General features: G+C 43.9%; 1 protein-coding gene across 1 annotated transcript in view; it reads right to left on the bottom strand.

Moving 5' to 3' along the window:
- RNF216 (ring finger protein 216) overlaps window positions 1–20,291 on the bottom strand; it is an 86,649-nt gene that overhangs the window by 41,329 nt on the left and 25,029 nt on the right. Inside the window, exons 6-13 of the mRNA XM_013957663.2 lie at window positions 18,782–18,884; window positions 17,677–17,841; window positions 16,529–16,643; window positions 16,110–16,249; window positions 15,072–15,122; window positions 13,836–13,973; window positions 12,609–12,757; window positions 12,033–12,111 (exon numbers count right to left, since the gene is read on the bottom strand). Of these exons, the coding sequence (XP_013813117.2) occupies window positions 12,033–12,111; window positions 12,609–12,757; window positions 13,836–13,973; window positions 15,072–15,122; window positions 16,110–16,249; window positions 16,529–16,643; window positions 17,677–17,841; window positions 18,782–18,884 (940 nt within the window). The remainder of the gene's footprint in view (window positions 1–12,032; window positions 12,112–12,608; window positions 12,758–13,835; window positions 13,974–15,071; window positions 15,123–16,109; window positions 16,250–16,528; window positions 16,644–17,676; window positions 17,842–18,781; window positions 18,885–20,291) is intronic.

The raw sequence follows: 20,291 nt of genomic DNA on the forward strand, positions 1-20,291 counted from the left end.
TTTTTATTATAACGAAGTCAGGAACACGATCCTGCTGTTTCCATCACTGAAACACTTTGCTGGTACACGGCTTCTCTGCAGTTTAAGTTTTAAGCTTTTTTAGAGCTTTGCAGGGTAAGCACAACAGTTAACAGAAGAGGACCACAAGAGGACCTGGATCCTCACAGAAGTCATAGGCACTAAAACTACTATTCAAAAGCCCCTGTAAACAAACAAAAAACCTAAAGACATCCCAGCATTTTTTTTTTTTTTTAAACACTGCATGCTTAATGAAGACTGGGTTGATTTGGGCTATGGCATTATTCAGTCAGCTTAACCCCACTGATACTGAACATGGTGGCAGGTATTGGTGCAGGAGGAGGAACAACCTTACTTGCTCTTGATCTTCCATAGAACAGTAGGGAAGAGTGACAGTCTGCAAAAAAGCTTCCCATTTCCCACCTTGCTCCCAGTGTCCCAGGTGTCTGCTCAGCAGCTCACAGCTTTGCCAGTTCCATCAGAAATAGAAAGCTAAAACATTGACTTAAGAATACATTTTTATCTAATCCTCTTTCAAAGACAGATGAAAAAAATTAGAAGAGGAGGAGGAAGTTGGAACTGAGTAACAATTCAAATCATCCCTTTCCAGTTCCTTAATCACATGTTAGGGGACAGCCATAGCTGGGAATTTCAATCTCTGGAGCAATTAAAATAAAATTAAACTCAGCGAATAAGGCCTTATGCATTCAAAGCTTCATTAACCTTGTTGCCTTTTAATTAAGTAAGTGCACATGAAATTTAGGACAGAGGAAGCATTTGCCTTACTGAAGATGTTCAATTTTAACAGCAAATCAATGCTTACTTTTTAAAAAGAGTAGGGGGGTTATAAACTTTAGATTTCTCCAGCTCCACACTGACTTTATTAAAAACATGGTAGAAATCACTGCCTATCATCAGCTCCCACTTAATGGGAGTGCCTGCTCTCCTTCAAACACTCCAAGTTGCACTAGCAAATTCTGCTTTGGGCTCACTTCTGGGTAACAGATAGTCCCACCTATGCCAGAGAAAACATGAGCCAGGATTTACAAAACCCTCCACATATTATGATTGATTAGAGAAATAATGTTGGCCAGCTACAGCAGGATAGATTTTTCAGCCCACAGAGAAGAGATTAGAGTAGCCAGCCTCTCTTTTAAATACTGCTCGTCATTACAAAAGACTCAGGCAGGCGCCAAAGGCAGCATGTGACTAGGACCAGTTTAAAGGATAATCTTTGAAAGGGGATATTGTCAAGTCTGTCCAGCCCAAAGATCCAACTTGCTCGCGTGAGAGTTACCATCTGACTTCTAAAGGAGTCATGCTGCTCATGTGCAGGTCTACTTACTCTGCTGAGAACACAAACGAAGCACGCTACCAGTTTATTTGGACATTAGATAGTCTAGCAGAGATTGAGCACAAATTGCTTTGCTGATTCCCTGTATTCTTCCAAAAGCAACGTAACCCAGTTGCTGCATACACACGCAGTCACACTGGGCTCCCATGTGTTGGGCTTTGCAAGAGACTTAATGGCGTGACTTTACAGGTTGGAGAACTTGCATAGATGCTGCATCAGTATTTCTATTGTGCAAAGGGTACCCCCTTGTGTCCAGGGTAGACAGGACCTTAAGAGGTGCCCATTTCTGTTCCCTTCAAAGCAGCTAGAAGGTCCAATCCCTCCGGCCCACTGAGTATACACCAGGCTGCCACACTATGTGACCAGCAATGCTGGGAAAACAGAATACACAGTCCCTTCCCTTGTCTAAGAGGAGAAGGAACCTGCCACCTGAGCTGTCTCACTGAGACATGCTCTCTTTCCCTTATCACTAGCAAGCAAGTTTAGAAGAGCCTCCCATCTTGCTCCCAACTCCCTAATGTAGAAAACTCTGTAATGACTCTGCTAGGAGAGTACAGACTTTTTTTTTTTAAAGCATCATTCTGAGAGAGAAAGAGTTCAGTCTTTTACCAGTATACACTACTTAATTTTGTATTTGTGTAGAATTGCTGCCCTATGCATTTTAGCCATTTTAACCATTTCAGAGAAGAGAACAACAAAAACGTGTTTAAAGAGATTACTTTCTTTAAACTGTCACTTACCTTAAGAGTCAATATATTCTGTAGTAAATGACACTTCCCCTTTCACACTTGCCCCTCATTCAAGGAGCAAGCTAACATGACAGCACAACTGTTCACAGCAAGGCCTCCAAGGGATGCCAGATTCCTAAGTGGATGCTCTGCCCAATTGAGTGAAAAGGCACAGCTCCATTAACCAGAAGCAGGATAGACAGGCAATTCTTTATGCTTACAGCAGCCTGGTATTCACAGGTTAATTGCTGCATCCCAAAAATAATGGTCTAATTTTGATTTCATAGTAGCCATATTCTTTTATATGGAGCATGGAGAGCTGTTTGCTGCTATAGGATGCCCTTGGCACTACGAAGGACAATCTGAACACATGGAGTGTGACAGGCTCTCACCAAATGCAAAGATAAACCTAGTCACTAATGCTTCCTCAGCCTTTGACACTAATAAGAGAAGGAGCTTCACTCCACAGTACCAGCACTGAAGAGCACATGAATTTTGTGATGCTTGAAGTGCTACCAGGCAGAGCACAACAGATCGCTCCATTCCTCAGCTCTTGAAGATTAAAGGTCCATTAACCATTTTGTGTGTGCAAGATGCTCGCTTCATTTGTATGCGGCAAATAAGCACAGAGGGCCCACATCCTGAACGTGCACAGGTATGCCTCGGGGTGAAGGAGTCCGTTTTCAACACGAACCTGCTCGTACAAAGAGTTCTGCTCTGCAGTTCTGATGACAGCATTTCCTGACCCAGTTTCTATCTTGCTCCTCATTCCTCTGCTACAAGTAGTAATTAGTAATGTCAGTGTTCTGGCTGGATTGCTACAGCCCCATTAATAATGCAAGAGTAGTAACAGAACAAGAGCAAAAGAAAAGAGACTTGAAGGTTAAAAGCAATAAGAGAATGCATTTTAGGGGGCACTGGAAGAGGAGGGAAGAAAAGGAGAAGAAACACTGGCCTACTGAGATTATAAACCGCATACTTCAAAACACATCATTCCTTTCAGGTGGAAATGGTGGACAAGTCAGTCAGGACTAATTAGAAGATAATATGCAAATAGAGTGACACACAGGGGTGATTTTTACGAAATCAGAGAAAACCTTCCGTTTTCACCTTCCCTCTCCTCCTCTAAATTTGCTGCCTCACATGTTCGCATTTCTCCATTACTCATGTTATCAGAGGTCAACTGTAACTAGGCATCCAGCATATGACTCACACTGAAGTTTCATTTCTCCAGAGGAACTTCTGCCAAGACTAACTCATACCTGCCCATCTACCACCAAACCTTTAAGGCCAAGAATCAATCTCTTCATTGTTCACTTTGACCTGAGGCTCTGCTGGAACTGTTTATGATATGTATTCTGGACCTAGAAGAGTCCTGGATTTGAACAGATGACCCAGCATCTCCCAGTCCTTTAAAGGCCACAGAGTCTTCTCCAACACTGGTGGCAGCTCCCTCAATAATAGCTTCACCATCACTGTAAGGCACAGAAGCCTTCCAACAGCTCTGAATGAAGTTGTCAGAGCTGCACCCTCAACTGGATCACCTGGAAACATTTTTCCCTCTTTTCCTAATAAGTACAGCATAGGAGAAAAAAAAAAAAGGAGGCTTTTTTTCTGGTATTTGTCAGCTGTTTCTGACTGAAAAGTCACACTGATAGTTGATGGCTGCCCCCTGCATGCCAGGAACCAAAGGCAGCTTGTCTGGGGCTAATTCTGGTCCAATACCAAAAAGCAGCCTTCACAGAGGCTTGTGGTCCCTAATTTTCTTGAGGATTTGCAAGACATTACCTCATTTTTAAAGGTCATTTAGCAGAGCCAACCAGTCACCCTCTTTCTCTCCCAGTGTTTGGCATTTGCAGCTTCCTAAATGGTGCTAGAACTCTTTTTAGTGATGATGTATGAAGCAAAACACTCTCTCCATTAGCTGAGGCTAGATTTACATCACACATCTCTTATCATCCGCTTATCAATTTTATTGTTTAACTTCAGTGCAGCTCCCTCTGACACTTAAGAGACTTATTCCACAGAGTCCTTCCAGCACTAAGAGCTCAAATGAATACCCAGAATGGACAGAAAAGCAGCAGGCTCATTGAGATGAGCTCATTAAAGAGTGGCAAGGAATGAAGGAAAAGCAAAGAAAGAAAAAGAAGAAAGATCAAGTTCAGAACTGCATTGCTTTTTCAAAGACACCATTCAAGTATCACTTCCTCTGCACAGAGGAAGTAAGAGCTGGAGGTTCTCTGATACAAACAGCTTCCCCTCCACTACAATGATATAAAAGGACGAGTGTTTAAAAAAAGGAAAGCAGGCCAGCTCTAAGCACACTGTGACCAAATTAGGAAACAAACTCAACTGACAGCCTCCAAAATGGACATCATCTGCAGCAGCCTTGTATTAGCCCAGAAAGTCTGATGACTATGTCATCTGCTCAAATCTGTTTATGTGAAACCAGAAAGAAGCAAAACACCTCCTGTAACTACATATACGAGGTTATGCCATCTCCATGGTCTAGCCTGAAGGAGAAGACAGTCATCAACTACCCTGACACAATACTATTCAAAACCTTTACAGCTGACTCATGCCCCTCCAAAGATAACTTTGCCCTGGAAGTACTAAGGTACAAGACAAGGTGTATGCAGAAAGTCTGTTTTTAAGTGCATTTAAGCAGTTAGTTGTGGCAGATGAAGCTGAGGTTAGAGATCAATGATTACCATGACAGGAATGTGAGGGGGAGGAAAGAGGAAAGATGTAGCTTCTTGAATAAGGTCAGAACAATGTTTTTAAATTGGCTTGGGAACAGTCTTTTTCCATCCTTTCCAACCTCCACTTCCACTGCAGCGGCAAAACATTAACTCTGCTTTGATGCTCTGCAAATACAAGTAGCACCGGGCAGAGTATAAGCCTTAAACTTGCTCATGCTTTTGTAATTGCTACTTTGGAAAGTACCTGTACTCAGCTCCCACAATAGTCCCAGGGTAGCTCACTAGCATCGCTACCTGTTGCGAGGACCGATGCAAATGATGGACAACCTAAGTTATTTCACTGCTAAAGGGGAAAAAAAAAAAAAGACACACACACACACACACTCTACTCTGTGTAGAGGTTCAGGGTTTCTTCCTTGATGTTAGGGTGATTGCATCACATTACTCCATTCGTTCCCTGCATGAAACGGAAGAAACTGGAATAACACCCCTCCTTTTCTTTTTCAAGGGATCTTAGAAAGGAAGGGCAAAATTTGCAGCTAATCTCAGGCTGCAGTGGGCCCCCAGGCCTGCCTCTGCTCTGCTCTCAGCACAGCTACACCCTTCAGGGTTTTTCCAGCAGCAGTAGCAGTTCCAGTTTGATTATGGGTTGACTCCAGCAACTGCTGCACTCAAAGAAGCTGAGGACATTTCACACCCAGCACTACCCACCCAGAGTGCTCTTATCCAACTCCTCGCAGAGTCTGCCAGCTGATCCCCAAAGACGCTGTCATCACTCGTCTGCGCTGACCACCACGCGATTACAGCCGCTCTCGGGATATCTCTTCCACCTAAGTGGTGTCAAGCTGGACCCAGGGAGGGAGAGACGAGACTGCTGGGTCATGAAACAGAGGCTGATGTTTCCATCTCACATGAAGTCATGCCTAGCTTATTACCTCCAGGCCTTTCGTTAACAAAGGACAAAGCTATGAAGGGAAGATAGCACTACCTCTTATGGACCTGACAAAGAGGTATTCACTGGTCAGTAAACAGTGGAAGAATTGCTTTTTCACTGAATGGATATTGCTATATAAGGCAGAAGCCAAGCACAGGAGTAAGCTTTGTTGCTTGAATTGCACTGACTTACATGGTCTATTTTTAAAGAGACTAGCTTGAGTTCTTGCTTTCAGCAACTTTTTTCTTCCAAGAGACAGATACCCCATTTAAATTGACCTCTTTCCTCAGGTCCATTTCCAAGCTGGGCTTTGCTCTCTCTTCCTCTGTCAGACTCATTTATCAAGCGAAGCATTTCCACATACCACTGCATAAACAGACTTGACCTTGTAAAAGCAGCAGCACCTGAGCTCCCACTGATGGGCTCTCCGCATCCCACCTCCACAATGAACCCAGTCTGCTCCTGCAGCAGCCCACTTTCCCCACGAGATATTCTTGAAGCACCTACAGCCCATTCCTACATGTCCTGAGGAAGGAGGGCAGGTATCTAGTCACAAGGCAGGGAGACATGACCACTGTACCTCCTCCCAGAAAAGTGGCATTTCGGAGCAAGTTACTGCTGCCACCAGTCAATACTTGTAGCTGCTCCCAGCCCAGACCAAGGATACGCTTGGAAGCAAGCTACAGGACTTGCTCTGGTGGCAACAACTCACTCCTGCTCACTGACTTTCCTGGGTGCTCCTCCTCAGAGAGGCAGCAAGCCGTCAGCAGAACAAGCAGACATGCACAGTACAGCTGGGACACAAGGAGTCTCCTTGGCCTTTCCTCATGCCCCCAGGAAAGGCAAGCAGCTGCCCAGCAGAAAGCTTGGGATGAGATCTCCTGACTCTCAGCATTCCTCATGGGAAGATCTCCTGACTCTCAGCACTCCCCGTGCAGCTTTGACCCTACACACCTCAATAGGACACATCACATGGTTTTGCACACGCACACTCTTCCTACGTGGGATTGTACTTTTAAGGCTTTGCTGCATCGGGAGCACCCTCCTGTTATCTCTTTCTTTAGCACTTGGCAGGAAAGTCGAGTGGGGTGTTATCTGCAGCCTACAATCACCTCAACCCCACCTTCGCCCTTGGTCCCTCCCTCCCGCGAACAGATACTGAAATCACGGGAGCTCCTGCTGCAGTATTGCCAGCGCTGCCGCTGATAGCATCTCCGCCTGCCTTGCTCACTGACTGCAGCACAGAGAGCACCGCCGCTACAGACAAGTTTCAATGTCCTTTTATGGAAGAAAAATGAATCGCCTGCCCAGCGGCAGAGTGCCTCAGAGCCGAGCCGAGATGACAGACGGAAACTTGCCATTTGTTGTGGTTTTGGCAGCACTATAGTGGAGTGTGTTCCCATGCGCACCACTCATTTAAGAAGGGTGCAGCAAAGGCACTGAGCTGGAGAAGAAAGCTCGAAACTCTGGAGCAGGGGATTTCACCCATGCAGTGCTGAGGAGGAAGATGGTAGCGAACATTAACAGCTTCAAAATTGTTCTGTTGGATGAGACAAGCAGCAGACAGGCCTCCAGACAAGACTGTATGCAAGCACACAAGTACTCCATTCCCAAGCTCCACCAGTAAGACAAGAAGCAAGATCCTCCACACCACATTTCCATTTCCTCCTCATCCCAACAAATTCTGCTAAACCACATTCACATAGACACAGGATGGAAATTTAAACATGGGGGTTGGATGTTGAGGTTAGTGCCATCAAAAAGGAATTACAGGGGTTTACCATAAGCAACTGCCATCTTCAGCTCTGCTCTCCACTAAAGCAGAGGGGTAAGCTATAAGTGACAACTGCATCCAAATAAATATGTCCAAGAAAAAGCATACAAAGAACGGGGATAAGAACTGCTGCACAGAGAACGAGACAGGACCATGGGACCTTCAAAATGTTTGCACTGCTGTCAGGAAGCTGACTGAGAGACTTCAGCAGCTGGGAAAACATGTTGCAAAACAAGGAGAATTAAGTAATTCTCCACATGCACAGCCTACTCTGAGGCATTCTGTTCAAGCTCAATTTCTTCAACCAGAATGATAATTTTTGTCCCCCCCCCCCCCATGTTGCACATGCACCCTGCCAGCGACAAGTCTTGATACAGTTTAAGGCTAACACCGCAAAGTGTTTGGTGTTTGGGAAGGGCAGCTCTGGGCAACAACAGCCCAGCCTCCAGCATGGCACCGTGGCATGCATTGGATAACATCCTTGGAAGGATTATGTCATCCTAAACACATCTGCTGCTGCCGCTGGGTATTTGATTACACAAACATTTCCCTTGCACCCTATAAAACGCTTGTAACTGGATCATAGGTGGCTTGGGCTGCCTCATTATCTACCTCTGAATCAGGAACAGCTGCTTGCTCCATTACCACACCAGGTACAGCGATCACACAGGCCTTGCAGAATGCCCCGTTAGCTGCTTTTATAACTTTAAATCTGGCTGATCACGCAACAATTTGTTATTTCAGCAAGAAAGGCCGCTTGTATTGAAGTTGCTGTAAACTATATGACATGACTTATGTTTATTAACATACGCTGTGGATGCCGTGTTAGCACCCTGCTAAGAAAAGCCATGTTCAGACACAGCTTACTAGGCAGAGCTCCGTACAAGCTTAAACCTGTTCATCTTCCAAAAGAAAATGAAGGTTAAAAAGCAGCTGGGTGCATCTGTTCGGCCAGCACCTTGAAATCAATCATAAGAAATTCTAGCAGCTTAAGAAGTCCCCTAAAACACCACATCTTAGTTCTGCAAATTAAAAGTACACACAAGGATTGCTTTTGGCCAGCGAGTCTATCCTTGAGATGAAAAGGCAGGACAGCGAAGAGTTCATCCATCTCACACAGGCACATCGATGCTCATTTTCCCAGCACAACGGTTCAGACACCCAGCAGGCCAATTCATTCCCTAAGCACAGCCTCATTAACGGGATGCACGACGACGTAGTCATGAACAAGAGTGGCAGCAGCCTAGTCAGAGGGCTACACAGCTCAGCACTGGGCCGCCAGCAGCAATCGCTTTTTACATCCAGGCAGCAATTCAGCCCTGCAAGTTATGCAAAGGAGTTAAAGCCTTGGAAATGCAAGTCCCTGCAAGGTGGCTACAAAACGACCACGTAGGGTTTTAGCTCCCTGGCACCTCGAGGGACAGCGCAGCACGGCTCCGGGCCGTACTTCCATGGCAACGACGGCTTTCCCCTCCCGAGCTCGTGGCTGGCGGAAAGCCCTGCAGCGCTTTGTGCCCAGACTGCAAAGAGGGGAGCAGCTCCCCCGCCCCCGGCAGCCTCTGAACAAAAGCCGCGTCTTCGTGCACGATCTGGGATACTGGGAGGAGGGAGCTAGAGTGAGGAGGACTTCCTTTTCTGGTGGGAAACAGAAATTCCCCAACACATGAATGTACACACTCACTTCCTAGTACTTAAGAAATCAACCTGCAATGTGTCTTTCATAGCTTTACCAGAATCGGCAGCTTGAGTTTGGGTGACCTTTTGTGATGTGAGAACGCACTGCGGAAAACTGTGCATCATTAGAGAAGGGAAAGTCGAGCACCACTTCCACACGGAGATCCACGCATGGACAACAAGATGGAGGCTGGCCGAGCCAGCTGCCGGGAATCCTCATGCTGTGCACACGGCTGCTGAGAACATGCTGCGAGGGACTCGCTAGAGAGCAAAACCTCAGAACTCAGACAGGTCTCATGTCAGCCAGCTGAGCAAAAGCTGATTCTCCCCCACCGCATGCTCAGACTGCAAATACATGGGAGACTGCATTCGCAGGGTGGCTTGGACAACCTTCCTTTGGCTAATTAAGCTTCTCCTCCACCCAGCAAGAGCCAGTGACATTAAGATGCAAGGCCTAGCCACCTAACTAAGAGCCAAACTTCTCGCAACACAGCTGGAGCCACAATGGCACTGACAGATGGTGCAGGCTCATCTGCATGCTCTTCATGCATCCATTCAGCCACCAAAGGCGGCAACTGGCAACCAGTGCAGAGGTTACAGCTAGCCACGTTTCAGCCCCTGCGAGGTGCAATGCGTAAGCAGCAAGCTGGGTGTGCCTAGTGCTCCTCTTTTATTGGGCCCAATCCACATACACAGCCAAAATAAAGGCTTCTGGCTGGTTTCCATCACATACTTTACAGTACATCCATATCTGATCCAAATGTGAATCAACCTCTCTGCAAGATTTAATAGAAAGCCAAAGAATATCAACATGAGCTATAGAAGCAGGACAGAGGATCCAGGTAAAGGAGCACTGAAATGCAACAGAACCAGTACCTGGTCCTCCTCTCCCCACCCTTTTAGTCTGGAGGTTGAGAGGCACGTTTTGACCTATCCCTTTTCACCCTTTTCATACTTCCCCTCACTTTCAGTTCAGTTGTGCAAGCACAGTCCTTCCAGCCAGAGAGGAACTCCTTCCAGGATCACTCATCACTACCACAAAGTCTGCCAGAGGCACTGCTAGGAAAACCAGTGCATCCTTTCCAACCTCCGTGGAGTTCCCATAGAGGAAAGGGCTAGATTAGCCCTTTCCTCCCTACAGGCAACTTCCTGCAAGCAAGAACATGAATTGAAATTCTTCACTCTGGAACGAAACAAGGCAGCAGGAACATGAAAGACCACTGCAGTTGCTGAGATGAGACACTAACACATCCGGCTAGCTCAGTTTGTCATCCTACAGACTTCAAATCCCAAAGTCTTTTAGATTTCTAAGAGCCCTAAGCTACTCAGCAGATTTTCAGCTAATGAATCAACACAAGCTGTCCAGGAAACCAGAAATCCAGCCCACTGGAATGCTGCAGCCCCAGGGAGGGGGGAACAAATAGCACCCTAGGAAGGAAATGAAACAGCAGACCAGAGGGAAGAGAACACTTGCAGCACTGACTCTCTTGCCGCATTTATTGTGCCACATTACACATTTTTAAGAAGTACTTCAAATTATTTTATACATTGAAACGTTCACATTGTTTAAGCCTAAATTCTGTTCTATGGTGTTGATACTGAGAACAGCTTGTTTTTTGCAAAAACGGAGAAAGGAAAAAAGAACGATTTAAAGCTGAATCAACAGTGCCACCTAATGGCAATCCAACCTCCTTGCTCATGAAATCTGGATGATCCAGAATTGAGAGGGTTTTCCCGAATGCTAATGTTAGCAAAACGTATCTGGAGATTAAAGATCAAAAATGGAATTGTGCATCTTTCATAAGTGACTTTCCCCCCCAGTATATTCAATTTTCATAACAGAATATGAAGTTCACTACTAGCAACTTCAATTTCTCCAGACAACAAAATTTGACTTCTTATACAAAGTCTATTACTTTTTCAATAGAGGCAAACAGTGGTATGACTTCAAAATGAGAACCCAAAGCTTTGGCAGCTACAAGCGTATGGTCTATGCATTCAAAAGGAATTTCTGTGATTAGCAGAAATCTCTGCTGGGGGATAGGCAGCTCTGAATATTGCATGAGAATTCGTTGTTGTGGCTAAAGTTATGCAAGATGCCCCACAGTATTAGCGCTAAGCACAGATACTATGTCAGCCCCAACTCACTGGCACCAGATGTAAGCAGGGTTTAACGTACATTCAGGAGACTCCAAAACACATTTCTGTACCATCTGTTCTGCAGAAAAATAAACATGTAGCAGTAGCAGCAGTAAGTTTCCCCATTCTGCCCAGTCATCGGGCCAGATGATTCTTCTGTTATGGCTATTAACCAACTTGAAAAGCACAAAGATCTTCTGCCCTTCAAAGGGGCACATTTAAGCGAGCTCTTCAAATAAATTTTATTCACTACCAGCTGAATCTGTATTCAAATGGTGGCATAAGAGAAAAATGCAACATGCCAAATTCTGCTAAGGACAGCAGATGAGTTTTTTTCAGCTTGTTCTCCAGAATTTATTAGATAACAGATTACAATTTGTTTCTATGCTTTTAAACACCCTGCTCCCTGTTCACCTAAAGCACTTCTGTACATGCAAAACAGCCTAAGGCACTTAGAGGCTTTTCTTTTTGGCCAATGTCTTCCAAGCCTGCCACGTGAAAGTGAATCACCATGTCCGTATCAGTGCCCTGAAATCAATCCGTCTAGCCACACAATTTTACCAAACGTCAGTAGTATCCAGCAAATACTTTGCTGTCCTGTGCAGCCACATCAGATGTTCATTCACCTGCTGCTAGGAAGTGAGCTGTCCTCCCAGCTCTCCAGCCCAACACTCCAGAAGAGACCAAATGGCAAGTGTGACCCAATTACCTTTCTGCAGCGGGGATTAGGACAGCTGAACCGCTTCACATCATTGTCCAGTAGAGCTGGGAAGTTACAGAATGGACACCTGCAGTCCAGAAGAAGATGCTATTAATAGGCCAAACAAACACAGGGCCAAACAAATCTTTGCAGAAAGTGGATTTAGTCAAACAGCTATGTGGCTGTTAACAAGGCTGCCAGCCAAACGCCTGCCAAAGGATTTGCCGACTACTGTCTTTTTGCTCATATTTCTTTGATCACTTCCCTGTTTGCAATCAAAATATTATATGCTCAGCACTGCTTTTGACCATGTAGTTTAGAGGATCAGCACAGGGCTGGCACATGATGGGGGATTCAGCCTTACTGAATTTTAATCTGCTCCTAGTCAAAGGAAGGCAGACTGCACTAAATAAGAACAGTCAGAGGAAAGCAGAAGCCTTAAACTCTAAGGCAGCTCTTTGACAACTGCCTGCCCCATAGTCAGCACACATTTATGGTTCTGGAGGACAGTTTTCTACAACAGAAAGTACAGGATTTCCTCCAGTTCATCCATTCCGACTCATGTATCCTGCATTGGAGACCTACCTGACAAGCTCATCTGCACAGGCAGCAGCCACCTCCTCCTCAGCTTTCCGCTCATAGTATTTACAAAGGATGTTCTCTGGAAGCACCTTCTCCAGCTCGCTGGTGGGGAATGAACACGTGCAACTCCCTTCCATGCAGCTGAGCTCTGACTACAATTGGAAGGAGAGGAGAGCACTCAGTTTCAGTATGTTTCTAGTGGTAAATACAAGACGACTCAGCACCCAGAACATTTCCAAATACAATCATCACAGAGCTTTGCTTATAGAGAGGAGAGCTTAAATCAGCAGATGACTGCCAGAGAACAGAGTAGGGGGCTTGCTGTGGTACGAACAAGGCTAGTTAATCAGCTAGATCAGGCCTCAGACAAGCACTGGGCATGAAGTTGATAGCGGGAATTACAGTTCACTTGCTCCAAAGCCACCGTGACCACAAAGCAGCTTGTTACCACTGCATGTTCCCCACCAAGAGCTGGCACCATGCTCATGAACAGCATATTCTATTCTTGGCAATACACTCATAAGTAGTACACCTGTCAGTTTATATGGTTACATGAAATACGGATCCTAGAGTACCCCCCAAAGTTTGATCATCATATCCTGAGGCAAAGGAGCATGCATACCTCACAGCAGGTTAATAACTCATTTATAGCTCAGCTAAGTACCAGGATAACTGCTAACTGTTGCTCCCTTACCATTTGGACCAACTCTGGTAACCACGTCCTAGTAGCATCAGCACTTCTATATAAGACTGAGAAGGTTAGTAGTCCTGCAGAGGAATTGACCCCCAAATTAAGCTGGGATCACAAGGAAGTTATGAAGAACAAGGCTTTAGCTAGGAAGAGACTGGCCAAATCAGAGACAAGCACTGTTTTCTCTGTGCAGATACCATTGGTTTATTAATTAGTAAATCAAAACCAACAAGTGCAAGTTGTTACTATGAACACTGTAAAAAAATTTCCTAATAAGCCATTAGAAGTTGCTAAGCATGGAGCAAGTTAGAGGTCAGCAAGACAGAAATCCTATTCAACAAAGATCGCATTGTGAAGTTCTTGGCTATCCATTTGATGGTGAGACAGACTTGTCAGATTTGGATTTCAAGACTTCATTCCATTCAAATACTTCCTGGGAAGTGCAGTTGCATCTTGTCTCAGCAACACTCTGCAAACAGCAACATAATCTTCCAACAGCAGTCTACCCATTTCCCCATTTCCAGGTGGGAAATCCTTACCTTCCCAGAGCCAAAGACTGCCTCCTGAGCATATTTAATTAGGCACTCCTTGCAGAACAAGTGACCATCTGCACACTGCGTTAGTTCTTCAAATGCAAACTCCCCGTAGCAGCACCGGCACTCTATCATCTGACCATCCTGCAGCCATAAACAGAGGTATTAACAGCATCCAAAAAATCAATAGCTATAGCAACACACCAACAAACACTGCTGGAAATAAATAAGAATGCAATGATGTGGGCACACACAACTGCAATCCATTAAAAAAATCCAGCATTAATTATAAGAAAAACACAAATGAGCTACAGACACACATTATTCTATTAGATATCCTCTTTGGTGGTTGAAACTCACCATGAGAAAGCAAACCCAGAAACTCAGTTTTAAGTAACTTAACATCTACATGTCCTCCATGATAGATTCCCTCCTCCCACCCCAAAAAAACCCTGAAGAACAGTGTTTGACTAATTCTTAGCTCACAGGCAGAGAACCATCTTGGGTTAGGGAAGCTGTGCTTGCAAGGAAGTAGCAGAGAATATGCACAGTTCACACAGGGAAAAGCAAGATTCAGACCTTTTGCCCTCTAAAGGAACATTTACCCATTTGCCTGGAGAGGCCCTGCCTTGACTTCTTCACTGCAGAGGTGGAGAAGCTTGCCATTGTTAAGAGTAAGTATGCCCATTTCTTTACAGGTCTGACATCTCCAAAGTTTGAAGAGAAACAGGCATCGAGAAAGAGAAATGTAATCCACAGCTGCTGAGCTTATCTCTTTCTCTTCATTTAAAGGGAAAGGTTTAATTTTCAGGGGGTTTTTTGTTTGTTTGTTTTTAAAGAGTCCTTTCTGCAAATGAGAAAGGCCTTTCTGCTGGCAGAGCTCCAAAAATAGCAAATCTGTTTTAAGCAGCCATAATGTGGGTAGCAAGAGCTAAACTGGTACAATTCTATTGCAATGTTTGTTCTGGCCAGTAAAGATACAAGCAGCAGTTGACTGAATTACTACAGATCATTACACACATCAATACTGTCTTGCTGGACTCAGCTCTTGTCTACCTTTTCTAAAAGCCAGACAACACATACTATGTAGGTTCTGCCAGCTCAGCAAAAGCAGCACAGTGCAAATGCAGTCCTTTAGAAAACAAACTCTATTCCAGAAGCCAGAGAAGTTTGCAAAGTAGTAAGTGCAAAATAGTCTCTCTATATAAACCGAACTCCAGGAACCATATTGCCAATACTGACCTTCTGATACTGTTCCTCGTTCATCTGCAGAGCAAGGAGAAAGTCCGCATGCTGTAAGACAACACGTGTATCTGTATTTGTAGAATGGATAAACCAGTTTTCCATCCCCTAAACACTTTTACATTATCAAGACTTACAAATCACCATAAAAGGCACACCGTCTGCCTACAACATCACTCAGCCCATCCTTCCAATCCATTAAACTATCTATGATTCAGCTAAAATGGACTGGAGAAGCAAAGGCAGCAAGAACAAAGAACCAAGTTCTGGATTATGGAGGGCCATTAGTTCAGGTTTCTATGGGCAGGCAAGATCTCACTCGATAGGTCCCTCCAGAGAAAGCCCCAAGGAACACGAGCTTTGTGTTTAAAAGGAAACACTATCATCTGCCTAAGAGACACTGATCTTTAAGAAGCTACTTCAGAAAGGACTGTAGCTGCAGAGCTGTGAATTCAGTCTTTTGTCAGATTACGAGGGGAAGACAACACATCAGGAAGGGTTGCAAGGCTCTGCTTTGAAATGCATGCACCTCAACATGGGACAAGGAGTTCTGGAGAGACACGACTGCCAACTTTCAGAAAAAGTGAGTGGATGGTCTGCCTTGAGCCTAGTTGTTATTAACCACCAACACTGAGCTGTATTACAAGCCTAAAAGCAGAAGAGACTGCTACTTATTAGAGGAAAGAATTCATTAATACAGCTTTTACTTTGTAATAAAAGAGAGTCCAGAAAGGTGTTTCATCGTGGACTAAAAATCAGCATTAGCAGATATACAGAAGCTTTTCAGCAGCAAGTGACAGCTATATATTTAGGCAAATACAAAATTCCTTGTTTGGCTTTTTCCTCCCCTAAGTAACTAATTTTTGAAAAAGTTTTAAGTGTTAACAGTTAGTAAAGGGGCAAAAGCCATCAGTTATTCAACATTTTGTTCAGTATTTGACTTCCAAAAGAGACAGATTTCCACGCTTAAGGCCAAGGCCTCTACAGTGGCTGAAATAATTTGTCCCACAAGATCAAAGCAGCTCCTACCACTCTCACCTCTGCCATCTCTTTAACTTTCTGCTCATAAAATTCCTGCTCTAGCAGCACCGGTGGGAGAAGTGAGAGCCGGTCATAGGACCTCCAGTGCCGTCTCTTATTCTCCAGGAAGAACATCCGCTTCTCAATTTTCACATCACCTAAAGCAGAGTTAAAGGTACAATGAAATGGGATGGGGCAGCAAGAGCAAAGCTTAAACCCTTCCTCCTCTACACTACCAGCTACATAACTTCAGCATCTCAAACAGCACTTCACTGAGCAGATGCGCTAGCGAAGAGCATCTTCAAAACAGATTCTAGACAATGACAGAGACATAGATGGGAACTACAGCCCTTTCCAACAATAGTACTTTCCGCTGCAAGCCAGCTCTGCTTACAGTATCCATGCAGAAAGCATCACACATACCACTTGGTATTTACCTTGCTCAAATTTGAAATCTATATATGAAAACTGATTCATTTCTTTCCTCCTTTTTCTTTTCCCACTGGTTTCTGGAGACAGCTCCTGCCATTTCTTGATGGCATCAGAAAAGGCCTAGAAAACAACATACAGGCATAAATCCTTTCTGCTCTCTGGAAGAAAGCAGAAGCAAACACATCAAATTAAACCACTGCATGAACAACTTGTGCATAAGATCAATTTAGAAGCAGGAAAGCTGAACACCCTATAAAGGCAAGTCTACTTCTCTACCCTTTTCCATCTTGTTGCTTTATGAATTTATAACAATCATTTCATAAACACAAAAGAGCCACGTGTTGTTCAGGCAGAGTTGAACGATGCTTTGCAACACCTTGGCCTATCTCTAATACAACTAGTGTTCATTTTGATGCAACAGAGCTCAATTTTTTTTGAAGCTTCTTTTCTGAAGGTTTAGAGCTAGAACCACCTGCTCAGTTCAGCTACTCAACACTCAATCACTCTAATGAAAAAAACCACCAGCTTGCCCCTTGTTTGTTTTTGCTTTTTTAAAGTTAAGTCTTAGAAAGAAGCTCAAGAGAAGCATATCAGAAGAGTAGCTCCAGGTCAAAAACTTGAGATGGCATTCACATTTAGCTTGTTGATACTTGAGAACAAGTTTCTTTGCAGCTCTATTACAATTACATTCTTTTACAAGGAATATATGATTTATTTTGCAAATCATAAGAATGAGGAGCAGGCCAATAAGAGACTTGGGCTCCTCTTCAATTATATGTAGTCAGTTAGAAACCAATGACAGCAGTTAAGTGTCTTAAGACTTGGCTAGTCTAGGCTTTACTGGCAATTATGCCCCACTTCAGCAGCAAAGTACAGGAGCATTTCTCAGTTTAATCCATCACCCACCATCAACTAGCTAGTGCCTCCTAACTTTCCTAGGACACAGAAGTACAACAACTTTCTGTGGCTGATAAATTTTGCAAATCTCTCGACTAAATGGAGATCAAATACTTTTTGAAAGGAAAGGCAGCTTATAAAAATACAATCATACACACAAGTAGATAGTGCAGTAAGGCAAGAGACATCACATCGCTCTCAGACGGGGGAGGTGACTAGTAAAAAAATAAATAAATAAAAATTTGAACTGAAGAACCTTTCGTGTGATTGCATAGTGTCCTTTGAGTTCATGTAGTGCCCACTTAATATCCTGGCTGCTCAGCATTTTGAAGTCTGCCATAAGGAGGTCAGCTGCTTGAATAAAGCATCGCTGATCAAGTGGAGCAAGCTTGGAAAAGTCAAAGTAGTCCACTTTAGACACCTAAGAAAATGCAAAAGACAAGAGAGGATATAAAAAGGCTTCTACAGACACACAAAATCACCCCAAACAACCCATCTTTCAGCAGTCAGGAACTTCTGCCAGATCACACAAAACCCAAGTTACATGGCACCTTGCTATGAGCACATACCCAAGCATGAGCTTAGAGCACAGCATGGCATGTGAAGCTTACAGGTGTGCACACTTGTGCAGGTAACCTGCCTTGAGCCGCACCACTCTGCAGCTCTGCTCCTAGCAGGATCCAAGCCAACTAGCTTAAAGTCATCTGAGTGTGGCTACACAAATATATCCTCTTCTCACTGTCTTGTGTTACTGTAAAGGGTGAACAGCTTCACCGGCTCAAGTTTGAGGGATACTTCCCAGAGCAGAAAGAGGTATTCAGTATCTACATCTCAAGTCACATACAGCCATTTCAATTTACTCAAAGAAAGCATCTCAGGGAGAAAAATCTTTGTCAAAGAGACTACTAGGAAAAAGAAAAAACAACAAAAAAACCCACAAAACTGTAGGGAGATTCTCAGTTAAGAGGCTAAAAAGCAACGCCTAAACGCCACACAAGAGACTTGATGTCCCAGTCTACTTCATGCAACAGAAGGACCAAAGAATTATTAGATCAGTGACCAAAATGAACACTTCAGATGGGAGGTAGCCAACAAGCAGGCAGGACGCAGGGACTGGCTGAAGGGAAAAAAAGCAGACAAGGTGAACCTATACAGTAGCAAAACATGAGTCTTGAAGTCATCTTACAAGCAACTAACTTGTTATTTAACACCAGTTTAAATGCACCCAGAGGCCTCCTATGAGAGCCCAGTTCAGTCAGGCACTCCACAAACATGCACTAATAGAACACCACATTCCAAGATCAGCTCAGGTTAAGCACACTTAATGGGAGGCACGCTATAGATGAGGCTTTCTCACTTGCCTTTGTCTCATCTTGGCTGGCAAGCAGGCTGCTGCTGGGATTTAAAACCACTCTGCCTTCCTTCTTTGGGTAATCTGGATTTTCCAGGAGAAAGTTACAAAGTCTGAAAAGATAAATATAATTACTTGAGGGTTTGGGAGCTCAGGTTCATTCCTCACTTTTCAAGTTTTTAGTATCCTACAACTGAGAGGCTGGGCAGGCAAGTTACAGCCTGTCCTATAAGAACTAAGGGAGGTCTCAGGCTAGAGCAAACTGAAGCTAAATGACTTAGAATTGAGTAAAGAATCATCTGCTATATGACTGCAAAAGGAAAAACAAATAGATTTGCCTTTCAACAGCTACATTTATATAACAGAAGTTTGTATGGGTGAGCTACTACTATCCTATGCCAGTGGGGAAACACGTTCGCTTCCCTACTCTTATGTCAGTGGGTAATCCACATAAGGTAACACCTCCTGCGAGTACAAGTCAAATCTTGCATGACTAATAGTCAAAGTGTACCAACTTTCTGCTACTCTGGAATTAACATTATGAAGACCATACAAGAAAGAACAGTCAAAGTGTAGCAGCATTAACTCAAACACAGCTGACATCTATTGCAGCTAGTATAAATGCACCCTTGGAAGAATAAGCTTAAAGCCTCCCACAAAACCTGTGAAAGGCTGATGTCTTCCTGGATGGATTACAGATTCAAGTTTTAATTAAGTTCCAGTCTTCACTTACTTTCACATTAAAGCTGAGATAAAAACATGTTTAAACTGGGTTTACATAAGGTATGTACTCTGAACACAGGTTTATTGTAATAAGGCTTGAAATCAGATAGGCATTATCCAACTCACACTAGAAACTGCTCTAGCTGGAACAGCATTTAAAAATAATCATTAAGTTGAAAAATTACATGCTTACTACCCTCTAAATCCAGCATAGCAGAGGTCCGATCACAAAAAAAAAAAACAAACCATAAACTTTGTCAGATAGGTTTAGCTTAGTGTTTCAGCATAGAGGAGACCCTAGCAACTAGTTTAAGGATACGTGCATCGCCAGAGCTCCACAGATACTTTAGGAGCCCTTTTGAAGGAGAAAGTCTGTTGTAGGCTATTTGAGTCAGACTTTCACAGCTTATTCTCAACTCTGTCACCAACCAGCTGTGCTAGTTGGGTCAAGTCACATAAGCTGTTCCTCAGTTTCCCCAACTGAGGATAATACCCTTCTGAAAGGGTCTATGAGGAGCAATTAACATTTGTAAAACTTTTTGAATGAAAAGGTGCTAGATGGAACAAAGACATAATTGCTGCTAATTTACATTCCTGATGTCAGAAATCAGTCCTTAATTAAGAAATCTGAACTGCCTTGAAGCATTAACCCACTATCACAGCACAATTACTTTAGCCCTGCTTTTACATTCAAAGCAGAGGCATTTCTTTTTGCTTAATCAGGTATTGACATATTGAGCCAGAAGCTTTTGACTGAATGTGAATGCTTCTGCACACAAAAGCTGAATAGATGATAC

The sequence above is a fragment of the Apteryx mantelli genome, chromosome 16 (assembly GCF_036417845.1).
Source record: "Apteryx mantelli isolate bAptMan1 chromosome 16, bAptMan1.hap1, whole genome shotgun sequence".
NCBI lineage: Eukaryota > Metazoa > Chordata > Aves > Apterygiformes > Apterygidae > Apteryx > Apteryx mantelli.